General features: G+C 39.6%; 1 protein-coding gene across 1 annotated transcript in view; it reads left to right on the top strand.

The window, feature by feature from the left end:
• kbtbd11.S (kelch repeat and BTB (POZ) domain containing 11 S homeolog) overlaps positions 1-13,455 on the top strand; it is a 42,816-nt gene extending 29,361 nt beyond the window's left edge. The window contains exon 2 of the mRNA XM_018265566.2: positions 7,782-13,455. Within this exon, the coding sequence (XP_018121055.1) occupies positions 8,408-10,309 (1,902 nt within the window). The 5' untranslated portion in view covers positions 7,782-8,407 and the 3' untranslated portion in view covers positions 10,310-13,455. The remainder of the gene's footprint in view (positions 1-7,781) is intronic.
• Positions 13,456-23,499: the final 10,044 nt, after the last annotated feature.

Here is a 23,499-nt window from a genome sequence, read left to right as displayed (position 1 = left end):
TACAGAGGGTCTGTTGAAAGCATTTTATGCAGCTGCATCACTGCCTGGTATGGAAACTGCTCTGTATCAGATCGCAAGATCCTGCAGCGGGTGGTGAGGACAGCGGAAAAGATGATTGGGGTCTCGCTTCCTGCCATTATGGATATTTACAACACCCGCTGTCTCCAGAAGGCTACCAGCATTGTCAGGGATAGCACCCACCCTTCACATGATCTCTTTACCCTCCTGCCATCCTGTAAAAGATACCGCAGTATTCGAGCGCTGACTTCCAGAATGCGAAACAGTCTATTTCCACAAGCCATCAGGTATCTCAACTCCCAAGGACTGAACTGAATATATTCATAAGGAACTGAAATGTCCACTTTGCCCAGCATGACCGTGTACTAGAGTTGTTGTATAGCACTGGGGGGTTCTGGAGGAACGCCATTTCGTTTCTACTATGTTCTGTATTTACTGTATATGGCTGAAATGACAATAAAATCCACTTGACTTGACTTGACTTGGTAACAACCCCTTATAGCCCTTACAATCCCTACAGCCCTGGGGGTTCATATGTCTTACACAGTTAATTTGAGTTGAAAAAAAAAAAAACAATAGTCCATCAAGTCACACCCTCAGTATATATAGAGACTTATTGATATACTCTATATACTTATATATACTTTATATATATATATATATATATATATATATATATATATATATATATATATATATATATATATATATATAAAAAAATGCACATATATTGAACTGACTGTAAATCTTGACAGCACTATAGCTTTGGATATTTTGCAAGTCTTAAATGTCATCCAAAATAAATTGTGCTGCAGCACTCCAAAATTGGGAAAAAAATAATGTAATTGTGCCAAAGACTAGGCAACGTTTAGGGGTTCTGCCTTCAAGCCTTGAGACATTTCCTAGTAGTTGGTACAAATGAATACGTTTTTCCACCATTTCAGAGTGCTGCAGTGGCTCCCTTGGCAGTGGGGTAAGGAGCTTGCACCAAATGCTACAAAAAGCAGTAGTATAATGTCATCTTCAGGTATAAAGTATTGGGATCCCTCACAGATCTGCACATTGTGCCGTGCTCCTCATTCACATTAAAAAGTACAATGGGTGCATTGGCATTACGCACAAGAAAACTTAACATAGTATATTTTAAAGCACTCAACACTCATTTGGATTTGTAACTAGCTCTTGCTCACCTGACCCTAGCTGTGCTTTTTATGGTTTTCCAGTGGCTTTACAAAAATAAATTTAAAAAAACAAATACATATGATATTTTACGTGGACTAATAACAGAAGCAAAAAGGGGGAAAGCCAGGCTGTTGCTAGTAATAAACTGATCATAATACTAAACAAGATCTCATTCTTAAAGTCATTTTTCTAAGTTACACAAGGAGTTTCCCTACCCTGGTATGTGTCACATTGACAGCGAAAAAGGCACACCACAATTTACTGGTTAAGTGCCAGCTCTCCTCCCTTCATTGCTCCTATTAGATCTAATTATACTCTTTGTCCCATTTATAAAGCCTACACACTCTGTTTTATTGTGCAATAATTCTGAGGAATTACATGAAGCAGTATGCAACGGAAGCCAAAGAAACTAGGCATAAGAAAATAGCACAAACAAATAGGATCAAATGTGAGCACAAACTACAAAAATGTAGGCATTCTTACCTTAAGTCATAGTAACATAGTAAGTTAGTTTGAAAAAAAACGCACATCCATCAAGTTCAACCTTTTTACGTTTTTTGCCAGTTGATCCAGAGGAAGGCTAAAACCCCCATCTGACACCTCTCCAATTTGCCTCAGAAGGGGAAAAATTCCTTCCTGACTCCAAAATGGCAATCAGACTAGTCCCTGGATCAACTTGTACTATGAGCTATTTCCCATAACCCTGTATTCCCTCACTTGCTAAAAAGCCATCCAACCCCTTCTTAAAGCTATCTAATGTATCAGCCTGTACCACTGATTCAGGGAGAGAATTCCACATCTTCACAGTTCTCACTGTAAAAAAACCCTTCGGAATATTTAGGCAGAACCTCTTTTCTTCTAATTGGAATGGGTGACCTTGTGTCAGCTGGAAAGACCTACCGGTAAATAAAGCATTAGAGAGATTATTATATGATCCCCTTATATATTTATACATAGTTATCATATCTCCCCTTAAGCGCCTCTTCTCCAGCGTGAACATCTCCAATTTGACCAATCTTTCCTCATTGCTAAGATTTTCCATACCTTTTACCAGCTTATTTGCCCTTCTTTGTACCCTCTCTAACACAATAATGTCCTGTTTGAGTGATGGGGACCAAAACTGTACGGCATATTCTAGATGGGGCCTTACCAGTGCTCTATAAAGTGGAAGTATGACCCCCTCCTCCTGTGACTCTATGCCCCTTTTAATACAGCTCAAGACCTTATTTTCCCTTGATGCTGCTGACTGGCATTGCTTGCTACAGCCAAGTTTATCATCTACAAGGACTCCAAGGTCCTTTTCCATAATGGATTTGCCTAATGCAGTCCCTGAGCAGCTCTTTGAATGTTTCAGATAATGAGCAACTAATGAAATGTGATATTACAGCAATGAAAAAATGCAGATTGCTGTTCCCATATCAACGCAGATTGCCATGTTATATTTATACAGGTCATGGAAGTCAGAAAGTGGCTTTGACTATTCTATTGGCAAAGTTCTCATTTACAGAAAAAATTATATTCTGTAGCCTTTATTATTACTATTCCATGTCAAGTCTGAAAATTATCAGTATGATATTGCGGTGATGTTTCAGCACTTATAGACCCTCCTTTGAAGTCTGAGAAAGGTGCACATATTGGCTGTTATAAACTGATAATTTTTTCTGTGCACATACAGTAATTGTCAAAATCACATTACAACTGACAGTTACATGCAAGATACAAACTTGATTTTATATCAGTATGTTGTGTTCACACATAAATTAATGGAATATTATATTGTAGAATGAATTATACAGTCAGTCAGGGTGATGCTAGCTGGTGCACAAATGCTTAAAGGGAGGCTAAAACAACACAGCTGCTGTATTTCTAATAGTAACAGGGAATACAAATGGTGCAAAGTGTGTGCTCCTAGGAAACAGAGATAATGTGGCAGTAAAGAACATAAATTACATCGTTCAGTCATTAAGATTAGATTCACTGGTGACAGATTAGGTCCTTTGAACACTTCTAATATATTTTTATCTACTATTCCCATTACTAAATGTTGATGAAATACAATATCCCAGAAAAAGCTGGTTAGACCTACACTCCATACTACATGCAACCTGCAAGTTGCCTTTATAATGTTATAATAGAGAGACTTACAATAAATTAATAAATAATTGCATGTTGCAGAATGAAACAGGATAATTAGAGGGGGTTACCTTAGTGATTGACACATGGAGCCAATAATCAAAAAATTGTCCTTTTTGGCCATACAGAAAGGATCCTTTGTGAGCCTAGCACAGATAATTGAAAAATAAATTACAGGGTCTTCATTGTTATTGGTTTAATATAATATCATGTATACACTGGTAAAGCCTAGGATAGCATATTTTTTAATTCTATGGAAAAGGGCTGAGGTATACACAGTGTAATTACTAAATTAACTAAAGAAGAGACATTCATTCATGTCATTAGCTCACTGGGACTTCTGCTGAAAAAAGGATGATGATGATTGGCAGCTCCTATTAGAATCACTCCCATTCTTTATTTGAAACCTTCAAATACTGCCAATCTTGGTAATTACTAGGTAGTTGTAGAGATATCTGCTCTAGGTGACAAGGCCTTTCTGTGTATGTTGCCAAAGACCTGTCAGATTTAATTTGTGACACGAAAATTATACAAATACACATTAACAAATGTTTATAGTTGTTTTTTTGTGTGCAGGCAATGCAATTTCCCTATAAATGCCGATATTGCAGTAAAACCAATCTGAGGATACAAAACAATTTAAACCAATATATATGGTACTTTCTTCAAATTGTTTTCCCCTAGGTTAGGTAGATAGAAAAGAGATATCCTGGTGATCTTCCTGATAAAATACACAGAAATGCAAATAGGTTGTTCACCTTTGAACACTTTTTTCCGTTCAATTGTTTTCAGATAGTTCTCCAGAAATGAAGGTGAAAACCCCCTTGAAAGGCTAGGTTTGCCCTATAACACAATGTTACTATTTTGGTCACTTTCCATGATTATAAATGAGTTATACTGTATATTTTAGTATATATTTGTATAACTACATGTACTTTATGTGTAAATAAGGAATGAGATTGTGGAATACCCATTGAGTGATGTCAGAGACTCGGGATATGTTCAATGGTTGGAAATAGAAATGGTTTTATAAAGAGAGATGGAAGAATAATTGTATCCATGGGAGAGTTGTAGTTGGTGACACGAAAGGGAGTCTTTGTGGAGAGAGGCTCTTTGCATGAAATCTAGGAGGGGAACCTTTCTCTATTCATCTCAAATTCCTTCTCATACTCCATAATACAGTGGATTTCCTGCCTTCTCTGTTTCTAAGACTTTCTACCATTCTTCAGTTTCAGGTTTTATTTGCTTAGTTCATGTAGTGTTCTGCATTAATCTTGTTTCACACAGGTACGGGCCAATTGTCTAACTTGAGTAAACCTTCCATTGTTGTGCAGTTTTCCGGTGTACTAGTGTACCGGTGTGAAATAATAGACAGTAAATCACACACCTTTATAAATTCACCATTTTTTGTACACAGCAAATTTCACAATTTCTTCAGCAAATTTTGTTTTACACAGCATAATAAAAAGGCCACTAGATCTGTGCTATCAGATGAGTATGAGAATTCGACATATATATATCCTTGTTTTCTTACAGTAAATGCAAATGTAATCTAGGTAACCGAGATGCAGACCATATTTCCTAGTAATTGCAGACAGTAGATCTTAAAAGCACAAGTGTAATCACCCATAGCAACCAATCATCAATCCTTTTTGCTTCCAGATAAAAAGAAAGAAGGCAAAGAACGTGAACAGCGGTACTAGTGTAACTTAGAATATAATTTATATATATATATATATATATATATATATATATATATATATATATATATATATATTTATTTATTTTTATCAGTGCTGTTTCAGATTAGCCATACTAAGGTAATGTTGTATTTACTGTATGTAAATAATGTATTGTAAATTAGTGTTCTGGAATAAATATAAAGAGCACAGATCTCAGGTATGTGTTCTTAATTACAGAGGCAGCCATTGCCTGAAATCCTGCGTGTAATATGTATGTATGTATGTATGTATGTATATTTTTATTTGTAAAGTGCTCCTTGAGGGCAAAGCACTGTACAACAAAACAATAAATTAGTAGTTACAAACAAGGGGTCATTGGAATAAAAAGTACCAATAAGTGCATTATCAGAAATACAATTCACAAAAATGTAAAAAATATAATTACAATACAGATTAAGTGCTCATTCTCAAGAAAACAAAAGGCTAGAGGACCCTACCCCGTAGGGCTTACAGTCTAAATATAATATACAATAGGTTTAGCACTGCTACCAAATGCTTTAAAGCATGGCTAATTGTGCAGCCTTTTGTGCTTTGGATATTTGAAGTCTGCCAATTATTTTCAACAATTTGGCTTTGACAGAGGATAATGAAAAAATGCACGTTTTGACAAGTATGTGCCTGAAATGAGATATCAAAGTGTTGGCAGTGCACAGAGCATGGAGTTCTGTTAATATATTCACATAACAGTAAAGTATTGCAGTGGGTTTGCCTGTCCGGAGGTGCAGGGGGAGTGCACAAATTAAATCAGAACTAAACAAAAATATGTGTCTTGTTACCTGTGGCATTTAGCTAGTGATGGCTGTTTATAGTTAGGGTGTCCATAGACTGCCATGGCAATTAATGTCTCTAGTTGATCCTAGGTTACAATATGTCCTTGAAGCTGTGACCATTTCCTGATTCCTTATGGATGTAGAAAACAATGGAAATCTTGCATGACTTTTCTTCTTAAGTTTAACATGTATGAGAACTGTGGTCTTTAAAAGTTATTAATCCGCAAGCAGTGGCGTAACTATAGAGGAAGCAGACACCACAATTTCGCGGGAAAGGGGTCCTGAATCGCAGGGTCTGCTTCCTCTATTGAAGCTCTCTTGTCCCCAAAAAAACCTCTTGTCTGGAAACTTACGGGCCCCTGCAGCAAGTAGATGTGTGCCCGCACCAGTGCACTTGCATTAGCGTGAACGTGCGCATGTGGTCGGTTAAGTTGGTGCATGTGCTGGGCCCCTTCGAAGTTTTCTCGCGGAGGGCCTGGTGCCAGCTTGGTACATCGCTGTCTACAAGTCTGTGTCTTGCACCCGGTCTCACTGTGTTCCTCAGTTCAACCTCGTCCCCACAAATCAGCTTGCCCCAGGCACAGCACCTGCCCCTCACTCACTGGTGTATAATGTCTGTGGCAAAGACTGGAGAGTTTCCATTGTAATGTGACCTCCAGTGTCTTAATTCTGTAGGGTCCCATTGGGTTAATGTGCCCTTATGGCTTTAAATCCCTACACTTCCTGATCTCCCTAGTTGCTGGGCAGATGCCCATGTAGCTAGTTGTAATTTACATACCCAGTTATTGACCAAGAGGTGTTGTGACCACTTCCTGTCACACTTTGGTATAGTGAGTGAGAAGGGGTGGATCTTCCTCTTTGACTTCTGGTTGCTGACCCATTTGGATGTTTCCAGGGAGCCTGGGTACACCAAGGCCCAGTAAAGCAATTCTGCCCTAGAAGGACCAGTACCTCTAGAGAAAAAGTTGGGGAGCAGGGACACCATGAATGAGGTCAGCTAGAGATAGGATACTACCTGTAATAGTACTCTCTAGGAGAGTAAGATAGGTAGGTTAAGTAGCAAGAGCAGCTTGGCTCCAACTAGGAGGGATAGCAAGGAGGTAGCAAGGAGGTAACTAATAAACATGTGGATCATTTGTCTTGGACAAACTGTTTCTAATTTTGTTGCAAGAACCTCCTGGGGCCCTTGTATTTTTTTCATGCACAGTAGCATATGGGAGTTGTAGTTGCACTACACCCATACTTCACTTCTTCCACATAGCGAAGGCCCAGCCTGTTGTGTTAGGGTCCAATGTAACACATGCTCTATTCCTATGGCCGGATATTAACCCCTTTGTGCTTAAATAGACCAAAAACCAGTTACAATTCCATACCCCTGTTTCAAACAATCATTCAGTGCTGATTTATGAAACATGCTTTACACCCTTCATAGTCCAATTTGTAATGCAAGGTTGCACTTGTCCCCTTAGGTCTTGGTGTACTTGTGAATTATGTAATTAAGTCCCTGGTTGCAAAATTGCAGACATTTACAGACATTGACCAATACACATTTAGTGGGTTCTTAATCACCTTTCTCTGACTGCCCTATTCTACCAATGTCACGCCATGAGAGAGCATTAATGAAGGAGGCCTAATTTGCCTGTGGCAGTGCATGCTAACCTGCTGGTTAAGTAGTGTTTGGGTGACCCATGAGGAAAGAGATGTGGCATTGTAGGGTAGTCTGATCTTAACCAGATGGTTACACAGAGCAACTTTGCCCCGCACTCAGTTGATGGTCCACTTTTTCTCATTCTAATCCACCATAGAATCCAATACAGCAGTACAAAACATGTAATTACTATACTGAACCATGTATGGGACCTGTATCTCCTGTTGTGTAGGAAATATCTGTAAATAACTTGCTGTAATAAAACTTTATTATGTGTTTATGTTTTAGGACCCAGAAAATAGCTGCAGCTTCTGCACACCAAGCCCAAGAAGCACCTTCTGTCACAGAACTGCAACTTGTAACAAAGGCCAAGCACCCTCCCTCCCTGTGGAAAAGTACATTGTGGCAGGTAGAGGAGAAAGCTGCCTAACTCCTGAAGACACTTACAGAGCCACGTGTTAGTGTGACAGTCCTCCTCAGAACTTATACCACAGGCAATACAGCAGAAACCCACAAGAATACACACTGCTAAAGGGAACTAAGGAATCAAAGTAGAATATGAGTCACTAATAGGAGCCCTGGACATGCCCAAATGTGACCAGCAAGCTTCCTAATGCTGCACACTGCCTGCACTGTGCACAGAGTTAATCTGCCCACTCAGAATGAATTGCTGAGATTACTATGACCCCTCACTTGAATCGCTGAAAGGAAAAACAAAACCCAAAAAGCAAATTGTACTGGTTCAAGAGTTCAGGCTCCTGAGTAATCAGCCCTGACACACCCTCCATTCCCTGTAGGCTCATAAGCAGCAGCCAGAGATAGGCATAGAGTATTGTATCCAGCCTTGCACAGTGCCATGCTGAGGAGATAGGGAAGGCATAGTCACGTTATGAGCCCTGGGCAGCGGCAGGACTATGGAGAAATCTGTGCCCAGTGTTTGCCACCCAGGTGATTTGAATCTGAATGAGGGGATTGCAGGGGCATTTCCCATGAAGACGTGTGGGACTGTGGCTGCCTCTGGGGCCAATTGCGGGCAGTTTCATCACAGCCTGCGAGACAGTGCTCAGCTGACAGAGACTAATGGTGGATACAGTGGGCACCAGGAGAGGGGGGAGGCTGCCAATTCACTGATTAGCCTACACAGTGATATCGACGATAGATCCAGTGCTGATCTGTCCCGCGAGAGCTCAGGACTTCTGGGGGGCCCATGGGACATGAATAACACAATATCTGAGTCCGAAGAGGAAGCGGAGGACAGAAGTTTATCAGATCCCAGGAGCCAGTCAGAGCCTGGACAGAACAGCAGAGATTTGATGGGGGCAGCAGACCCTCTGGAAGGGCAGGAAGCAAGTTGTCCAGCAGCACCTCTTGGGGAACCCGATCTTATCATAGAAGTGACCGGGGGACAAAGGATCCAAGCCCACAAGTCAGTTCTGGCTGGGAAAAGTGACTACTTCAGGGCTCGCATGTCCCGAGATATCCTAAAGATTAAGGGTTTAAGTTACCAGACCCTGTGGCTGCTGGTGGATTATATCTATAGCGGGCGGCTAGAAGTCAGTCAGGAAAATGTAGTGGAGGTGATCAGTGGGGCCAAGTTCTTGCAGATGCCCTGTGCTGTGCAGTGTGCCATGGACAGCATGCGCTCCCAGATCTGCCTGCACAACTGCTACCAAGTCCTGCACATCTCAAAGAAGCAGCGACTGACCGAGCTCAGGGAGGCTGCCTACAAGTTCATGAGCGACAACTTCTTGCAGGTGCTGCGGGAGCCCAAGGTGTATGGCAGACTGACCGGACCAGAGAGGGAACTGATCTTGCAGCGCAGGCTGGATGGCAAGCATTGCCTGGTAGTTGCAGAACTCAATGATGCATTTGAGCGACTAAGTAGCAGCAGCAGACCTCAGAGCCGGGAGAGTAGCCGACCCCAAAGCCCGTCATCGGTTGTCTCACTGGAAGAGGATGCAGCCACTTACCAGGTTCAGTTCTACAGCGAGTCCTGTGGAGGATGGAAACCCCTGACCCACCTGCCCGAAGAAGCTAACAGCAAGGGTTGCGGGTTGTGTGTGCTCTACAACTACCTGTTCATTGCTGGAGGCATCAGGGGCAGGGGGGACAAGGCCAAGCTCTCCGACCAAGTGTTCTGTTATAACCCTCTCACTGACTCCTGGGAGAAGCTCCGATCCATGTCCCAGCCCCGCTCTCAGCTTAAGTTGTTGGCCTTGGATGGCTACCTGTACGCCATCGGAGGTGAGTGCCTCTTTACTGTGGAAAAGTATGACCCACGACTTGACCGATGGACCACGGTAGCCCCGTTACCCAAAGGGGCATTTGCTGTGGCTCATGAAGCTACCACCTGCAATGGGGAGATCTATGTATCAGGGGGGACTCTATTCTACCGGCTGCTCAAGTACGAGCCCAAGTGTGACAAATGGCAGGAGTGTCCATACAACAACAGTCGTAGGCGATCTGCCGGCATGGTCTCCCATCGGGGCTCCATCTATCGCTTCGACATCAGTCGCGAACACGGCCTCAGTGTGTTCACCTACAACTCCATGGCCCGACACTGGAGCGAAGGGGTCCATCTCCTGCGTCCTTGCACTGGGCCACCCCACTCTATCCTGCCCTTCCGATGCACAGTGAAGGGGAGCCACATCTACTGCCTGAATCGTGCCAGCACCCTGCGAGTGCCCTTACCCCCAGAGGGAACCGGGGGACAAATGGGCACTTGCGCTGCAGAGCACTTCCCAGCCCCAGAGGAGACAAAGGGGGTCCTTTTCCCCTTTGTTCTTTCTTTGCCAGATGGCAAGCAAGTACACTGAAGGGCCTATGGACTAACACAGGTGCAAAGGTGCACAAAGTACAGAAGCCCATAACAACCAGACATTTGTTTACATTAGCCATGCCCTTCTTGATCAGAGCTGGACAGAGGAACTTTGGCGCCCAAAGCAGGAGTGGCTGTGTGCACCCTAATCTCCAAAGTCCCACCTCAAAATTCCCCCAGTCTGGAAGAGTTATCGGTGGACACAGACCATCTGACACAGGAAGGTTGAGGAGAGACACGAAACTGGTCCAAACTGAGCTGCTTAAATAGTGTGCTGGTGCATACTACAATAAATCATATTTACTGAAATGTTCCCACCTTCCTAGCAGTTGCCTGTACTGCCTACCTTGTAGATCTGGCCTTGGTTGTAAGATCAGCCTAATACTTAGGAACTGGTTACCTCTCAAGGGATCTTTGGGAGTTGTATTTTTATAGCAGTGCAAGTGCCAGAGTTTGGACCCCAGTATTAGACCAAACACAACTAATTGCAGACTTGCAACTGAGTCACTGTAGTTGTGCATTTTTTTTACCTTTGTAGATAAATGCAATCCTATTAAATATTAGTTTACGCCAGAGATTCCCAAATGTGCAGTCTTTCTTTCTGTACATCTTCCTCCAGATATAAAGATTTTTAGCATGCCTAAATCCTGATTGCTTTTGATTTCAGCTTATACAATAACCAAACATCATTAAATATGCATGCTTCTTTCTGTATCCCAATGATGGATAACATGTTTATACACCGCCATACCCACTAAAGGGGCAATTGTTTTTTTCCAGCTGGCCCATGTATGTCTAGTTATTTTCCACAGGTGGGGTTACATTCACTAGAGGAAAAGGGAAGCCCTATTTAGTACAAATATGGAGTCTATTATTCATAATGCATTTTCTTTACTACTATAAAAATGAAATAAAACAATTGGATTATTGTTATTCTTTTAATTTAGCAGCCTTATTATTACAGAGAGAAAGTAAATTGGCCAAAAATTAAGAATTGCTCATTTGAATGGGACTAAAGTAATGAAATGACATTTCCGTATTTTAGCACTATCTGGGTAACAGGTTTCTGGATAGTAGATTCCCTACCTGTGATATTTAGATATCATTTCCTTTTTGAAGATATCCATTGTCTGGTTCACAGATTGCTTTTGATCTTCCCACCTCCATCAACTGGGAATTCTAATAATCAGATTTCTTTTATTATTCATTAACTAGAAGCTTTTATTAGTCAATAATTAATCATTTTATATATCTATTGCCACTGCTGGATCTGAGTAAAGTACATGTAGCAAGCTACAATAATTTAACGATTTTAAATATGAAAGTACTATGCATATTAAACTTTCACCTTAGCTCTGGTATCTATGGCAACGACAGGATCAAAAGTCAAACCAAATGATGACAGGAATATAAATTAAAGAACAACTCACCACAAAATGTGCTTTAATTGACATGGATTGCAGGGTGTGTCATTGTACAAATCTGCCTTTTTGGTTGCAGTATAAGCAAAATCATGCCCAAACACATTTCTGTAAACGAGTATGTGTTTTTATACCAGCAAACAGCAGCTACAGGTAGAGGATCTATTATCGGAAATGCTTTGGCCTAGGGGGGTTCTGGATACGGTGGTGGTGGGGACTAATGGATCCAGCACCTGTACCTGCTATGGACAAATGATAATTTGGATATATGTTGTATGTGATACTCAGATGAGCTTATTATTAAAGGACCGATATTTTGTAAGCTGCATTTGGAACTTATGTTAAGAACTTTCAGTCCACATATAAATGAATCGTTACTTATCTAGGCAAGGGCATGTGTGAAAGTATAAGTCACAGTAGGGCTCATTTACTAAAACTGGAAAAAAAATATATCCCTGGTGCAGTAACCCTTAGGAGTTGATCGTTTTGCTGCAGGAAAAAAATAGAAGCAGATACAGTAGCTGCTTAGTTGCTATGCGTTACTGCACTAGAACAGATTTGCCCAGTGTAAGTAAATGAGATGCAGCAACTGTTAGCACTGAGGAGGTTTCAGAGCATGGACAGCTTTTGAATATTTTCCTGTGTTCCTGTCTGTAATTGTTTTTTTTTTTTTTTTACTTTATTTGCTCTAAATGTGGACCAAAGCCATTATGTCAACGTCAACTATAGGACAACATGGGCAGATTGATGTAAAATAAGATTATTCAGAGTAGCACTTGAGTCAGATCCTCTTTCCAAAGTTCAGATGTCAACAGCAACCAATAGGGCTTGCAATGCAATGTTTCTCTCTCTCTCTCTCTCTCTGCCAACCGTTCTTTTGTTGATAAAAGTAGCTCTTGCAAATGTCCATTCAGAAAGTGGTTAAAGGCACATGTAGTGTGTCACACGCAGAGACAGTCACTTTCCATTCATGGAGTGGAATGTTTCTGATGCCACACCTATGCCCACCAGCAGAGAAAAATGGCAGTACATCTCATATATCCATGAGTATATTCAAATAAATAATCAAAAATCTATCTGTTGTGCTGAGACAGGCAAATGGCATTGTTGTCATTTCCCATCTGGAATGTATTGATATCTTCTCTGCAGGTATTTTTACTCCGACTGATAAAATGCCACGTATATCTGCAATCGTATAGATGTAGAAGAGGAGGAATCACTGTATGTGATAGCCGTGGGACATTCCAATAGCTTTTTCTACCTAGATGCAATATGAATGCATACAATTATATCGCTTTATAGTAAAAATTACAGTCTATCCAGAGTTATTTTCAAACTGTTGGTGCCAAGTAAATGCATCTTAATTAGCATTAATTAGGTTTCTTTGTTGTTGTAAGAAGTTGCACTTTTATATAGCTTTTGTAGCCCATGAGATTCCTGCAGATAATTGTGAGGGGGCAGAAATGCCAAAATGAAAAATAATTCTCCTTAAAAGCTCAGTGTTCAGCATTTTGACAACTTTATGTGATATTTACAGGAGTTACCCGCATACTTAACAGTGGTGCAACTAGATATTACTGGGCCCCACAGCAAATTATTTTTCAGGCCCAAAATGTTTAGAGGTTGACATGTGCACCTATTACAGCACATCCTCTGCATGGTATTTGTTGTCATGTTGATTTCTTTTGTTCACGTGAAAATCAAATAAAATATTTTAAACATAGAGGTTGACGTGTTTTACCAATATTTATTGAAACTGTATTAGGGCCTTCTGGGCCCCCCTGCATCTGCAGGGTCTGCTTCCTCTATAGTTATGCCCCTGATGTGATGTCGCCAAACGAGCATATCTCTGAAGTGGGCGATATCAGGCTGATCCGATTGTGTGCCCTAGGGCCCACGATCGGATCAAAAAGGAAGCCAAACGGGCTATTGGATCACGGAACCTCATCAACAAAAAGTGTGGCCGCGATCCAACAGGGATTTTCTAACGTGCCCAATCGGCATCTGCACGATTTTCGGCCAGATATTGATCGAGGACACCCGTCGGATGGCCATACACATGGGCCAATAAGCAGCAGACAGGGTCTGTCGGCAGCTTTTATCGGCCTGTGTATGGGGCCTTTAGAATCTCTGTGATGTCTTCAGTTTTTTGGATATCAAAACTGTTGCCTTCAAAAAGACTCTTAAGCTTATCTTAAATGGATGGTTCATCTTTAAGCTAACTTTTAATATTTTATAGAATGGCTAATCATACTAAAAGTTAATTTAAAAGTGAACATCCCCTTTAAGCTATAATATGTATATTATTATCCCCCTTGCTCCATGTAAGTTAAGATGCATTCCTAGTCTAACAATAACACATGCTCTCAGTACCTGTAGTCTCTGCTGGCAGCTAAATACAGTCCCCTCAGTCTTGTCCACAGTGGGTTTTATATAGTGCTCAGCTTGTTGTCTGACCTTCAGGAGAAATTGCTTTCTAGGACTTGGTTTTAATGCTAGACATTCATATGTGCAGTGTTGGACTGGCCCACCGTGATACCAGGAAAACTCCCAGTGGGCCAAAGTGTCAGTGGGCTCTCATGCTGCTAAACTTTTGGCCTATTTCATGGTCATTCCCTATTATATGAGAGTATATAAAGAGGCTAAATAGATGGAATAATAGATTATAGTATGTAACGAAAACAAACTAGGAGAATAGAGGTTGATTGAGGAGAGGAAGAATATTAGTACTGAAAGTGGGCCCCTGGTCTAAGGTTTTTGGCTGGGCCCCTGGTGTCCCAGTCCAACACTGCATATGTGTTTATCAGCTGGTGCACAAGAGAACTCCCACTAGTCACTGGATATGGCAAATAGAGAAAAAACAAATATGACAGCTAAATTTGTAATTTTATGTAATTTTATGACTCAAATAACAACTGTATAGAAGAAAGCAAACAGATCTATAGATGAACTTGTTGCACATATTAATTAAAGAATAATTTATATATTTATTATACTGTGTAAAAACAGCGGGAAAATTTGCCAGGCTTCACCTTTTAAAAAACAGTGTGAATTGTTCAAGCTTTTTTTTGTATAGTGACTTCTGCCAGAAAAAATGTAAAATAACAGTGGCATACCTGGCGTTCACATGGAGTAAAATTACACTCAGGTTCATAAATTCTCCATTTATTTTACACAGCTTTTTACACCGTTTTCCTGACGAATTTCATTATACAAAGCATAATAAATATGCCCTTAGTGTATCCCCCAAAGTGGGGATATATGTGATAGCTATTCATGTGAGTTAACAAACAATAAAGTGCTTTTAACAAATCATTGACAGAAAATAAGGCCCACATTTGAGTGCACCCATATCAGTCAGGCTGAATCATTTGGATATATATATATATATATATATATATATATATATATATATATATATATATATATATATATATATATATAAATATATATATATATATATACATATATATACATACAAATAAACTGTAAATAGATGAAAGAGGAGCAGTAATGATGAAGAATTTATAAATAAAAATGTGTTAATATGTTTTCATACATGTTTTTGCATCTAATTTGCGTTAGCGAAGGCTAATTTGCATACGGCGTGAAATTCAAATTTCAATGGAGGAACACGTATCTGCACTACAAATGCCTAGAAAACCTTCAAATCAGCAAATAAAAATTTTATTTTGCCCTACACATGTGCCCACTGTCTAGGTAAGTTGCCATGAGTCAGGAAATGTAGGGGGGAGGAAGGGGAGCCCCAAAAAATTTTCGATCTTTTTCAGCCTATCAGCCATCATGTAGAAAACACGCCAGCGTTTTTTGGGACTTAGAAAAAAAATTGACTTTTTTTTAAACAATCCCTATCTACTCTATTGCGCTTCGCCAGGTCTGAGGTGGCGAAGGAAGTCTAGTGTAAAAGGTAGCGTTCAGTACACTGCGCAAGTTAGTGAATTTGCGTAGTTTCCTCGCTAGCGAAGATTCACCTGGCGTAAGGTTGCGAAGTAACACTAGCGAAACTACGCCAGCGTTCGTTAGTGAATTTGCGCAGTAGTGAAAATGGCCAACACTAGCGAATTAACGCTAGCATTCGGCGCTTCGCGCCTTAGTGAATTTGCCCCTATAAGCTGTCTATAGATGCAAAGAATCCTCGAACGATCGGACTTATCGAACTTCCCCATCTCCCGACCTGCCACTAACCTTTCAGATCAAATAAAGTAGAAAAAGAACAGATCAGCCGATGTTCTGACCCTACAACTATCGTACGAAAGTTATGTCCGACAAAAGCTAGTGACTTGAAGATCGATAGATCGGCAATACACGCAGAGATATTATCGGCAGCCGACAGAAAATTTTTAACCTGTCCGATCGACTGAACGACTGATCGGCATGGCACGACAGATGTCGGGACACTCCACACACAATCCGAAAATCGTACGAAGTCTTTGCATCTATGGCCAGCTATAGGGTAGTAGCCAATCATAAGTTCTGTCTTCTCTTACTGATATACTTTTTGAAAAACATATTTACACTAGTAGGGACACAGCAAATCCACTATTTTGTTATTTATTTATTTCTTCATGAAAGATTTGGCTGAATCCCAAACTGAATCCGAACCTTATTTAGCATATGCAGTGGCAGGAAGGGGTAAAAAGAACTGCCCGCGCAGAGCAAAAGTACATTTTTCACTTCATTGTTTGTGTGATGAAAAGTCATGTTATTTTAAGGATTCTGATTCGGTTTTACCAGGCACTTGGATTCGGCTGAATCCTGCTGAAAAAGGCAGAATCCTGGCCAAATCAAATACTGAATTCAGTGCAACCCAAACAGTTGGGGGCCTAGTTTTTGAAAGTCAAATTTTTGTGGTTTTAGAGCTTTTTCAAACCATGATTAAATTTATTGGGGCAATATAATAAAAGTTGCAAAGTCCAAAACAATTTGCACAAATAAGAATAAAAATTAGGATTTCGCAATGTAATATTCTTCCTCAAACTGTTATTGCATTATGAATTTTACTTGTGCACTTCCTACTTTTAAGAAGAACTTGAAGGTGTTGTAATCTCCAGCAGCACACATAACAATTTTTTCATTAAGAAGTTTTATTACATTCACTGCTCACTGGCACAAACTATAAAATTCGCAAACGTTATTCCACTGTCGGAAGAGGTCGCTAAACAGTTTCCGTGTTCACTAAAGCTATATTAAATTTGCGACAAGGAAAATTTGTTTGTACAAAGCATAACTTTTTGCATTGCGAATAATTTTCCGTTTCCCCATATTTCTCTAAAATCATAAGTTTTTTAGATGATATGAACACCAAAAAATAACAACGGGTGTTATACTGAAAATTCTTACTTATTAAAAAGAAGACAATGCTGACTATTGGAGGAATGAGTCTGTATTTGTGCATGCATGGTGAGACGAAGAGACAAAATAATGAGTAACATAGCAGGGCAATAATAGAAATAGCAGTGTATTCCATATGTACTGTAATAACATACTTGCAATATTTACAATGTGTATATATTGCATTTAAATGGGCTTTATCAATGATCATTTAAAAAAATCCAAAATGAATGTGTGAAAACAGAGAAGAAGCCAGTGCTTTATCAATGATCATTTAAAAAAATCCAAAATGAATGTGTGAAAACAGAGAAGAAGCCAGTGGAAAGTCAAATAACTAGTGACCTGGAAATGTAGACTAGTGCATTGTGTTACCTTTTCCCTCAAGCACTGATATCACCGAGTTGGATACAATATCATTGGAATAAAAATGACTGACTTTGTTTTTTTCTAAGAAGGACTGGGGGAAAGTGAACTCAGTTCTGGAAGGTATGATATAAAGTTAAATGTTGTATAGCTTGCCATTGATCCTGCACCTTCCTGTGTTGTTTGTGTATATGCTGTACTATGTAAATACTTGTGAACTGCAGTGTTTGTTCAAAGCCCTTATATCCTCCCATTTTGCATTCCTGGGGTAATTACAGTATGTACCAAGATCTCTGTCAAATTGTTAACGTTTTTTATGCTGCCAAAGCTATCTTCCCCCACTTTTGCATAATTAAAACTTTCAAGCTGACGGAGCCAAGGAGCTTGAAATGTGTTTGATATAAAAGTGTTTGGAATAATGACTATGTTCAGTCCCTTTTGGAATTGCTTCTTTTAAATTGGCCACTTACTGACATGTTTTCTAAACAGTGTCGGACTGGGGGGCCCGGGGCCCACCGGGACAGCTGTCTAGGGCCCCCCTCTGGCCTCCCCGTCCGGCCCCTACTTTGAAGTGCGCCGGCGCGCACGCATTCTGGCGCGCTCAGCGCGCACGCACGATGCTGTACTCGCCGCATGGGCGCATGCGCAGGCTGCGCGGCGCAGTTTTCTCTTTCCGATTTGTGAATGGAGAGAGGTGGTCTGGCCCGGCGGGGGCCCATGAGGGTCGGGGCCCACCGGGTTTTTTCCCGGTGTCCCGCCGGGCCAGTCCAACACTGTTTCTAAATAAAGTTTTGTCTATTTCTGTGTTGATCTATATAACACTATGCATTTCTGGCTGGATCAGCAGTGTCCAGTCATGGCTATTAGGAAGTTGTAGTACTACAACTCCCAGCATCCATCCATAGCTGAATGCCTTGTAGTTCAAAAACAGCAGGAATGCCACAGGCTGCTCCCCACGCAATGCATGTTCTTTCAAGAACAAGGCCTTAAGGCTAAATAATAATTTTATTTAGCCTTAAGGCCTTGGCACAAAAACATATTGATCTGTGTTGAAAGTGACAGCCAAGCTGTGTTTTGCCATTTTATTGCCGGTTGCTTTTCTTGGTTTTTGAGGTGAATACTAATCTTGTAGTATTCTGCTATTAATAAAGAAACCCTTGTTTCCCTTTTTGTGCTGTAATCGCTTCTGAATTGGACAAAGCTGTTAATATGCAAATAGATTGCTGAACATTAGCTTTATAGCTTTCCCACATTCTATAATCAGATTCCTTCTTTGCCCATGTGTTCATTTTCATGGCAGTTAAATAAACATTCTTTAAAGCTGCAGGTTGTCTTGTATCTTTATTTGGAGTAAAAGTAAAATGAGTCACTTGCTGCTAAGGTTAGTATATTAAACCTTCACCAGAACTGTTGTGCTGTACAAATTGTTTATCATTATACCTGTTCAATAGAGACGCTGAGTGAGAATTGCTTTGCTGTGTTAAAGAAAATGTCTATTGTGCACACTTTTAAACATATTTCTGTGCAGAGAGGTATGTGGCCTGAATAAATTATTTATTTACACAATATTCTATCTATCATCTATCTATCGATCTATAGATCTATCTGTCTATCTATCTGTCTGTCTGTCTATCTATCTATCATCTATCTATCTATCTAATCATCTATCTATCTATCTATCTATCATCTATCAATCTATATAATCATCTATCAATCTATCTAATCTATCTATCTTTCTATCAATCTATTTATCTATCTATCATCTATCTATCTATCTATCTATCTATCTATCTATCTATCTATCTATCTATCTATCTATCTATCTCTCTGTCTGTCTGTCTGTCTTTCTTTCTGTCTGTCTGTCTGTCTGTCTGTCTATCTATCTATCTATCTATCTATCTATCTATCTATCTATCTATCTATCTATCTATCTATCTATCTATCTATCTATCTATCTTATCATCTATAAATCTATGTGATCTATCTATCATCTATCTATCTGTCTATCTATCTATCTGTCTGTCTTTCTGTCTATCTATCTATCTATCTATCTATCTATCTATCTATCTATCTATCTATCTATCATCTGTCTGTCTGTCTGTCTATGTATCTAAGCATCTATCTATCTATCTATCTATCTATCTATCTATTATCTATCTATCTATCTATCTATCTATCTATCTATCTATCTATCTATCTATCTATCTATCTACATCATCTTCATCTCTCTATCTAATTTATCTATCTTCATCATCATATCTATCGATCTTCATCATCATCTCTGTCTATGTCTCCATCATCTCATTGCTATATATCTGTTAATCTATCCACAGTTAGGTCCATAAATTTATGAACAGAGACAACTTTTTTCAAATTTTGGTTTAGAAAAAAATTGGTACATTACCACAATGAATTGTAAATGAAACAACTCAGATGCAGTTGAACTGACTTTCAGCTTTAATTCAGTGGGTTGAACAAAAAGATTTCTTGCTACCTCTATAAAAATACTGTATCCTTGTGCTTGTTTCATATAACATGTCAAAGCAGTGCTAAATTATAGCAGTTTTATAGGCCATATATTATGATATACTATTCATTTGAGAATGGGGTCACAAAATAATCCGGGAAACTTTGTCCTTAGATTTAGAATGGCAACAGTGGCATTGTTTTCTAAACAAGGTTTAATAAATGCTTAATCATTAATAGAGGGAAGTTGTTAAATATGTAGTTATAATGGTAAAACAGCAACTCGTAGCCTAGAAACAAACTGTATCTGTTATATCAGGAAACCTAATACATCTTTCAGAACCATTTACATTCCATCTGATTGTATTGCAAGGCAGGGAGCCAGATGTGCTTAAAGCTAAACACAGCCCACTCTTTTTCAGTCTTAAAGCCAAAAATAAATCATGCTTTCTTGAGGGCTTAGGATAGTGTGAATATCCCACAGGGGTTGTCACCAATTATATCATTAAAAAGTACCAGAAGGTTCATAGAGGTAATTAAAAAATAAATATATATTTTCATGCAAAACACATACAATTTTGATACACAGTATATCCCTTATTGCCTATATGCATATGTGCTTGATACTTCCCATATAGGAAGTTCAGGCCTAACCAGTTTCAGCTGCGAGAGAGGGCTCCAATGTGTTAAAATGTTAAAAAGGCTGCTGATCTCAGAAGACCTAAAATAAATATACCACATATATATGTGTAATACACTATATGGCCAGAAGTGTCCCAACATCTAAACTAAACTCTAAACAGCAGCTCTAAAACTATTGGTCAGAATCCCAACATGACTGGCAATGCCAAGTGTAAATATTTCTGCCAGTGGCTTCTGCGGCAGTGGAAATGCATTCGTCAGAACATGTAGTACTGTGATGGACATGTCTGACTTGGGGAACCCAGGAGAACACTACCTGCCTGAATGAGTAATGCAAAGTATCAGTAATGGGCTGGGTTTTTTTCATTGTCTGGTGTAGGGAAAACCAGCCTTGAAGGAGAACTAAAGCCTAAAAACGAATAAGAATAAAAATACCATATTTTATACACTGAATTTAATGCACCAGCATAAAGTTTCAGCTTGTCAATAGCAGCAATGATCCAGAACATCAAACTTGTCACAGGGGGTCACCATCTTGGAAAGTGTCTGCGACGCTCACATGCTCAGTGGTCTCTGAGCAACTGTTGAGAAGCTAAGCTTAGGGGTCGTCCTAAATTATCAAGCAGAAAATGAGGTTAGCCTGTAATATAAGCTGATGCTACAGGGCTGATCATTAAATTCTGATGCTAGTTGCACTGGTTTCTATGCTGCCGTGTAGTAATTATTGGTATTAATTATTAATCAGCCCTATATTGAGACATATATATTCTATGTGTACTGTATATTTTGAGTCAGTCCCTAAACTCAGTAAGTGACAGCAGCACGGAGCATGTGCAGTGAATCAGCAGAAAAGAAGATGGGGAGCTACTGGGGCATCTTTGGAGACACAGATATTGTCTACTAAAGGGCTGTGGTTGCCTTGGGTTGGTACAGAAGCCCAAAACATATTGTACAACATTCCTAGCCTACTTTTTTAGTTAAGCTTTAGTTTTCCTTTAAAGGGGTGTTTACCTATAAACTTTTAGTATGACGTAGAGTAATATTCTGAGACAATTTGCAAGTGGTTTTAATTTTGTATTATTTGTGCTTTTTGAGTTATTTAGCTTTTTATTCAGCAGCTCTCCAATTTCTTGCAGTAATCTGGTTGCTAGGGTCCAAATTACCCTAGCCACCATGCATTTGAATAAGTTACTGGAATATGAATAGGAGATGCCCTGAACAGAAATTTGAGTAATAAAAAGTAGCAATAACAATAAATTTTTAGCCTTACAGAGCATTTGTTGTTAAGATGGGGTCAGTGACCCCCATTTAAAAGCTGGAAGGTGTCAGAAGAAGAATGCAAATCATTTAAAAACCATAAATAAGAAAACATGAAGACCAACTAAAAAGTTGCTTAGAATTGGCCATTCTATAACCTACTAAAAGTTAACTTAAAGGCAAAACACACCTTTAAAGGAGAAGGAAAGCTACAGAGGCATTTTATTGCCAATATATTAGCTGCAATAGTGCAAGCTAGAATGCTATATTTATTCTGTAGAATGTTTTACCATACCTGAGTAAAAAGCTCTGTTTGTTTAGGCTAGCAGCTGCAGTATTAGCTTGGTGTGACATCAATTCCTGCCTGAGTCTCTCCCTGCTCACTCATAGCTCTGGGCTCAGATTACAGCAGAGAAGGGGGGGAAGAGGCGCATACTGAGCATGCTCACGCCCAGGGCAATGAGGTTTAAGCTGAAGGCAGGAAGTCTGATACAGAAGCCCATGTGTACACAATAGAAGGAAAGAAATGCAGTGTTTCTTTTGACAGAGGACTCTCCACTACTTTAAAGGGATACTGTCATGGAAAAACATGTTTTTTCCAAAACGCATCAGTTAATAGTGCTGTTCCAGCAGAATTCTGCACTGAAATCCGGATTCAATGTTTCTTAATTACACTTGTTAACCTCTATGTCGTGTGGGGGCGGGGTAACACACCCCCTGTGGTTATTTATTTGTCTTGCATTGCACTTGTATTTCACACTTGAAAAAGGGCCTGTGACGCCCGAAACATGTCGTGTGGATAGCAATAAATTTCACATTAGCAGTCATCCTGCATATTGTCCTTCTGTCCTCCTATCTTGAATTTACATTGGTATATGTAGGTGCATGGACGGAGCACCTGAGAGACAGTTGGACCAGCTACACTACGCTTACAGGTGTGTAAATTACTGATTGAGAAGTTGATTGACGTCCCATAAATTCCAAAATGACTAGAAAATTTGCATAATTCCCAATTAGTCTCCGATGAATCTGCCAAGTAGTATAACATAGTTACCAAATTATCTGAAATATTCAGTTCCAATTATTGCAGCTAAAGTTAATGCGACCAGGGACCACTTACACGTGGGTAATTTGGACGTTCCTTAAATGTAGTAATAATGTGTTACCTTTACTATATTTTATTTAAAGATCAGAAACCCTTTAGTGTAACAAATATACAATAGAGCAAATCAGGAAGGGGCAAAGTATTGCATCACTTTATATAGAATTCTAATGTACTAAGACATATTACAGAATTGAAATGCCCAACATGCAGTTACAAATAATGATTTAATAATTGACCCCCAAAAAATGTTTCATTAAAACATCCATACCTGTTAATATGGTGTTCAAATATCTAAACTGTCAATCAAATATTACCTGCCCCGCCTCTATGCCCGTGGCATAGAGGAGGGACAGTCAATTACTTTCACTTTCCATTCAGCACTTCCTACATGTCACTGCTCTCCTCACATTCCCCCTTCCCTCCTCAGGCTCTATAATTGTGTAGGGCACTGCACATGGACATTAGGTCCCCCATTCTGGTGCATACACAAGATTTTGGGGTGGTACACAATTTCCCTTAATAACCGTGTACACAAAATGGCTGCTGCCTGCTTGCTGTGATTGTATAATTCCAAGACAGAAG

This window comes from Xenopus laevis, chromosome 5S (assembly GCF_017654675.1).
Source record: "Xenopus laevis strain J_2021 chromosome 5S, Xenopus_laevis_v10.1, whole genome shotgun sequence".
NCBI classification, from domain to species: domain Eukaryota; kingdom Metazoa; phylum Chordata; class Amphibia; order Anura; family Pipidae; genus Xenopus; species Xenopus laevis.
Note: the sequence above shows the minus strand (reverse complement) of the source record. Positions and strands in the feature narration are given on the sequence as shown.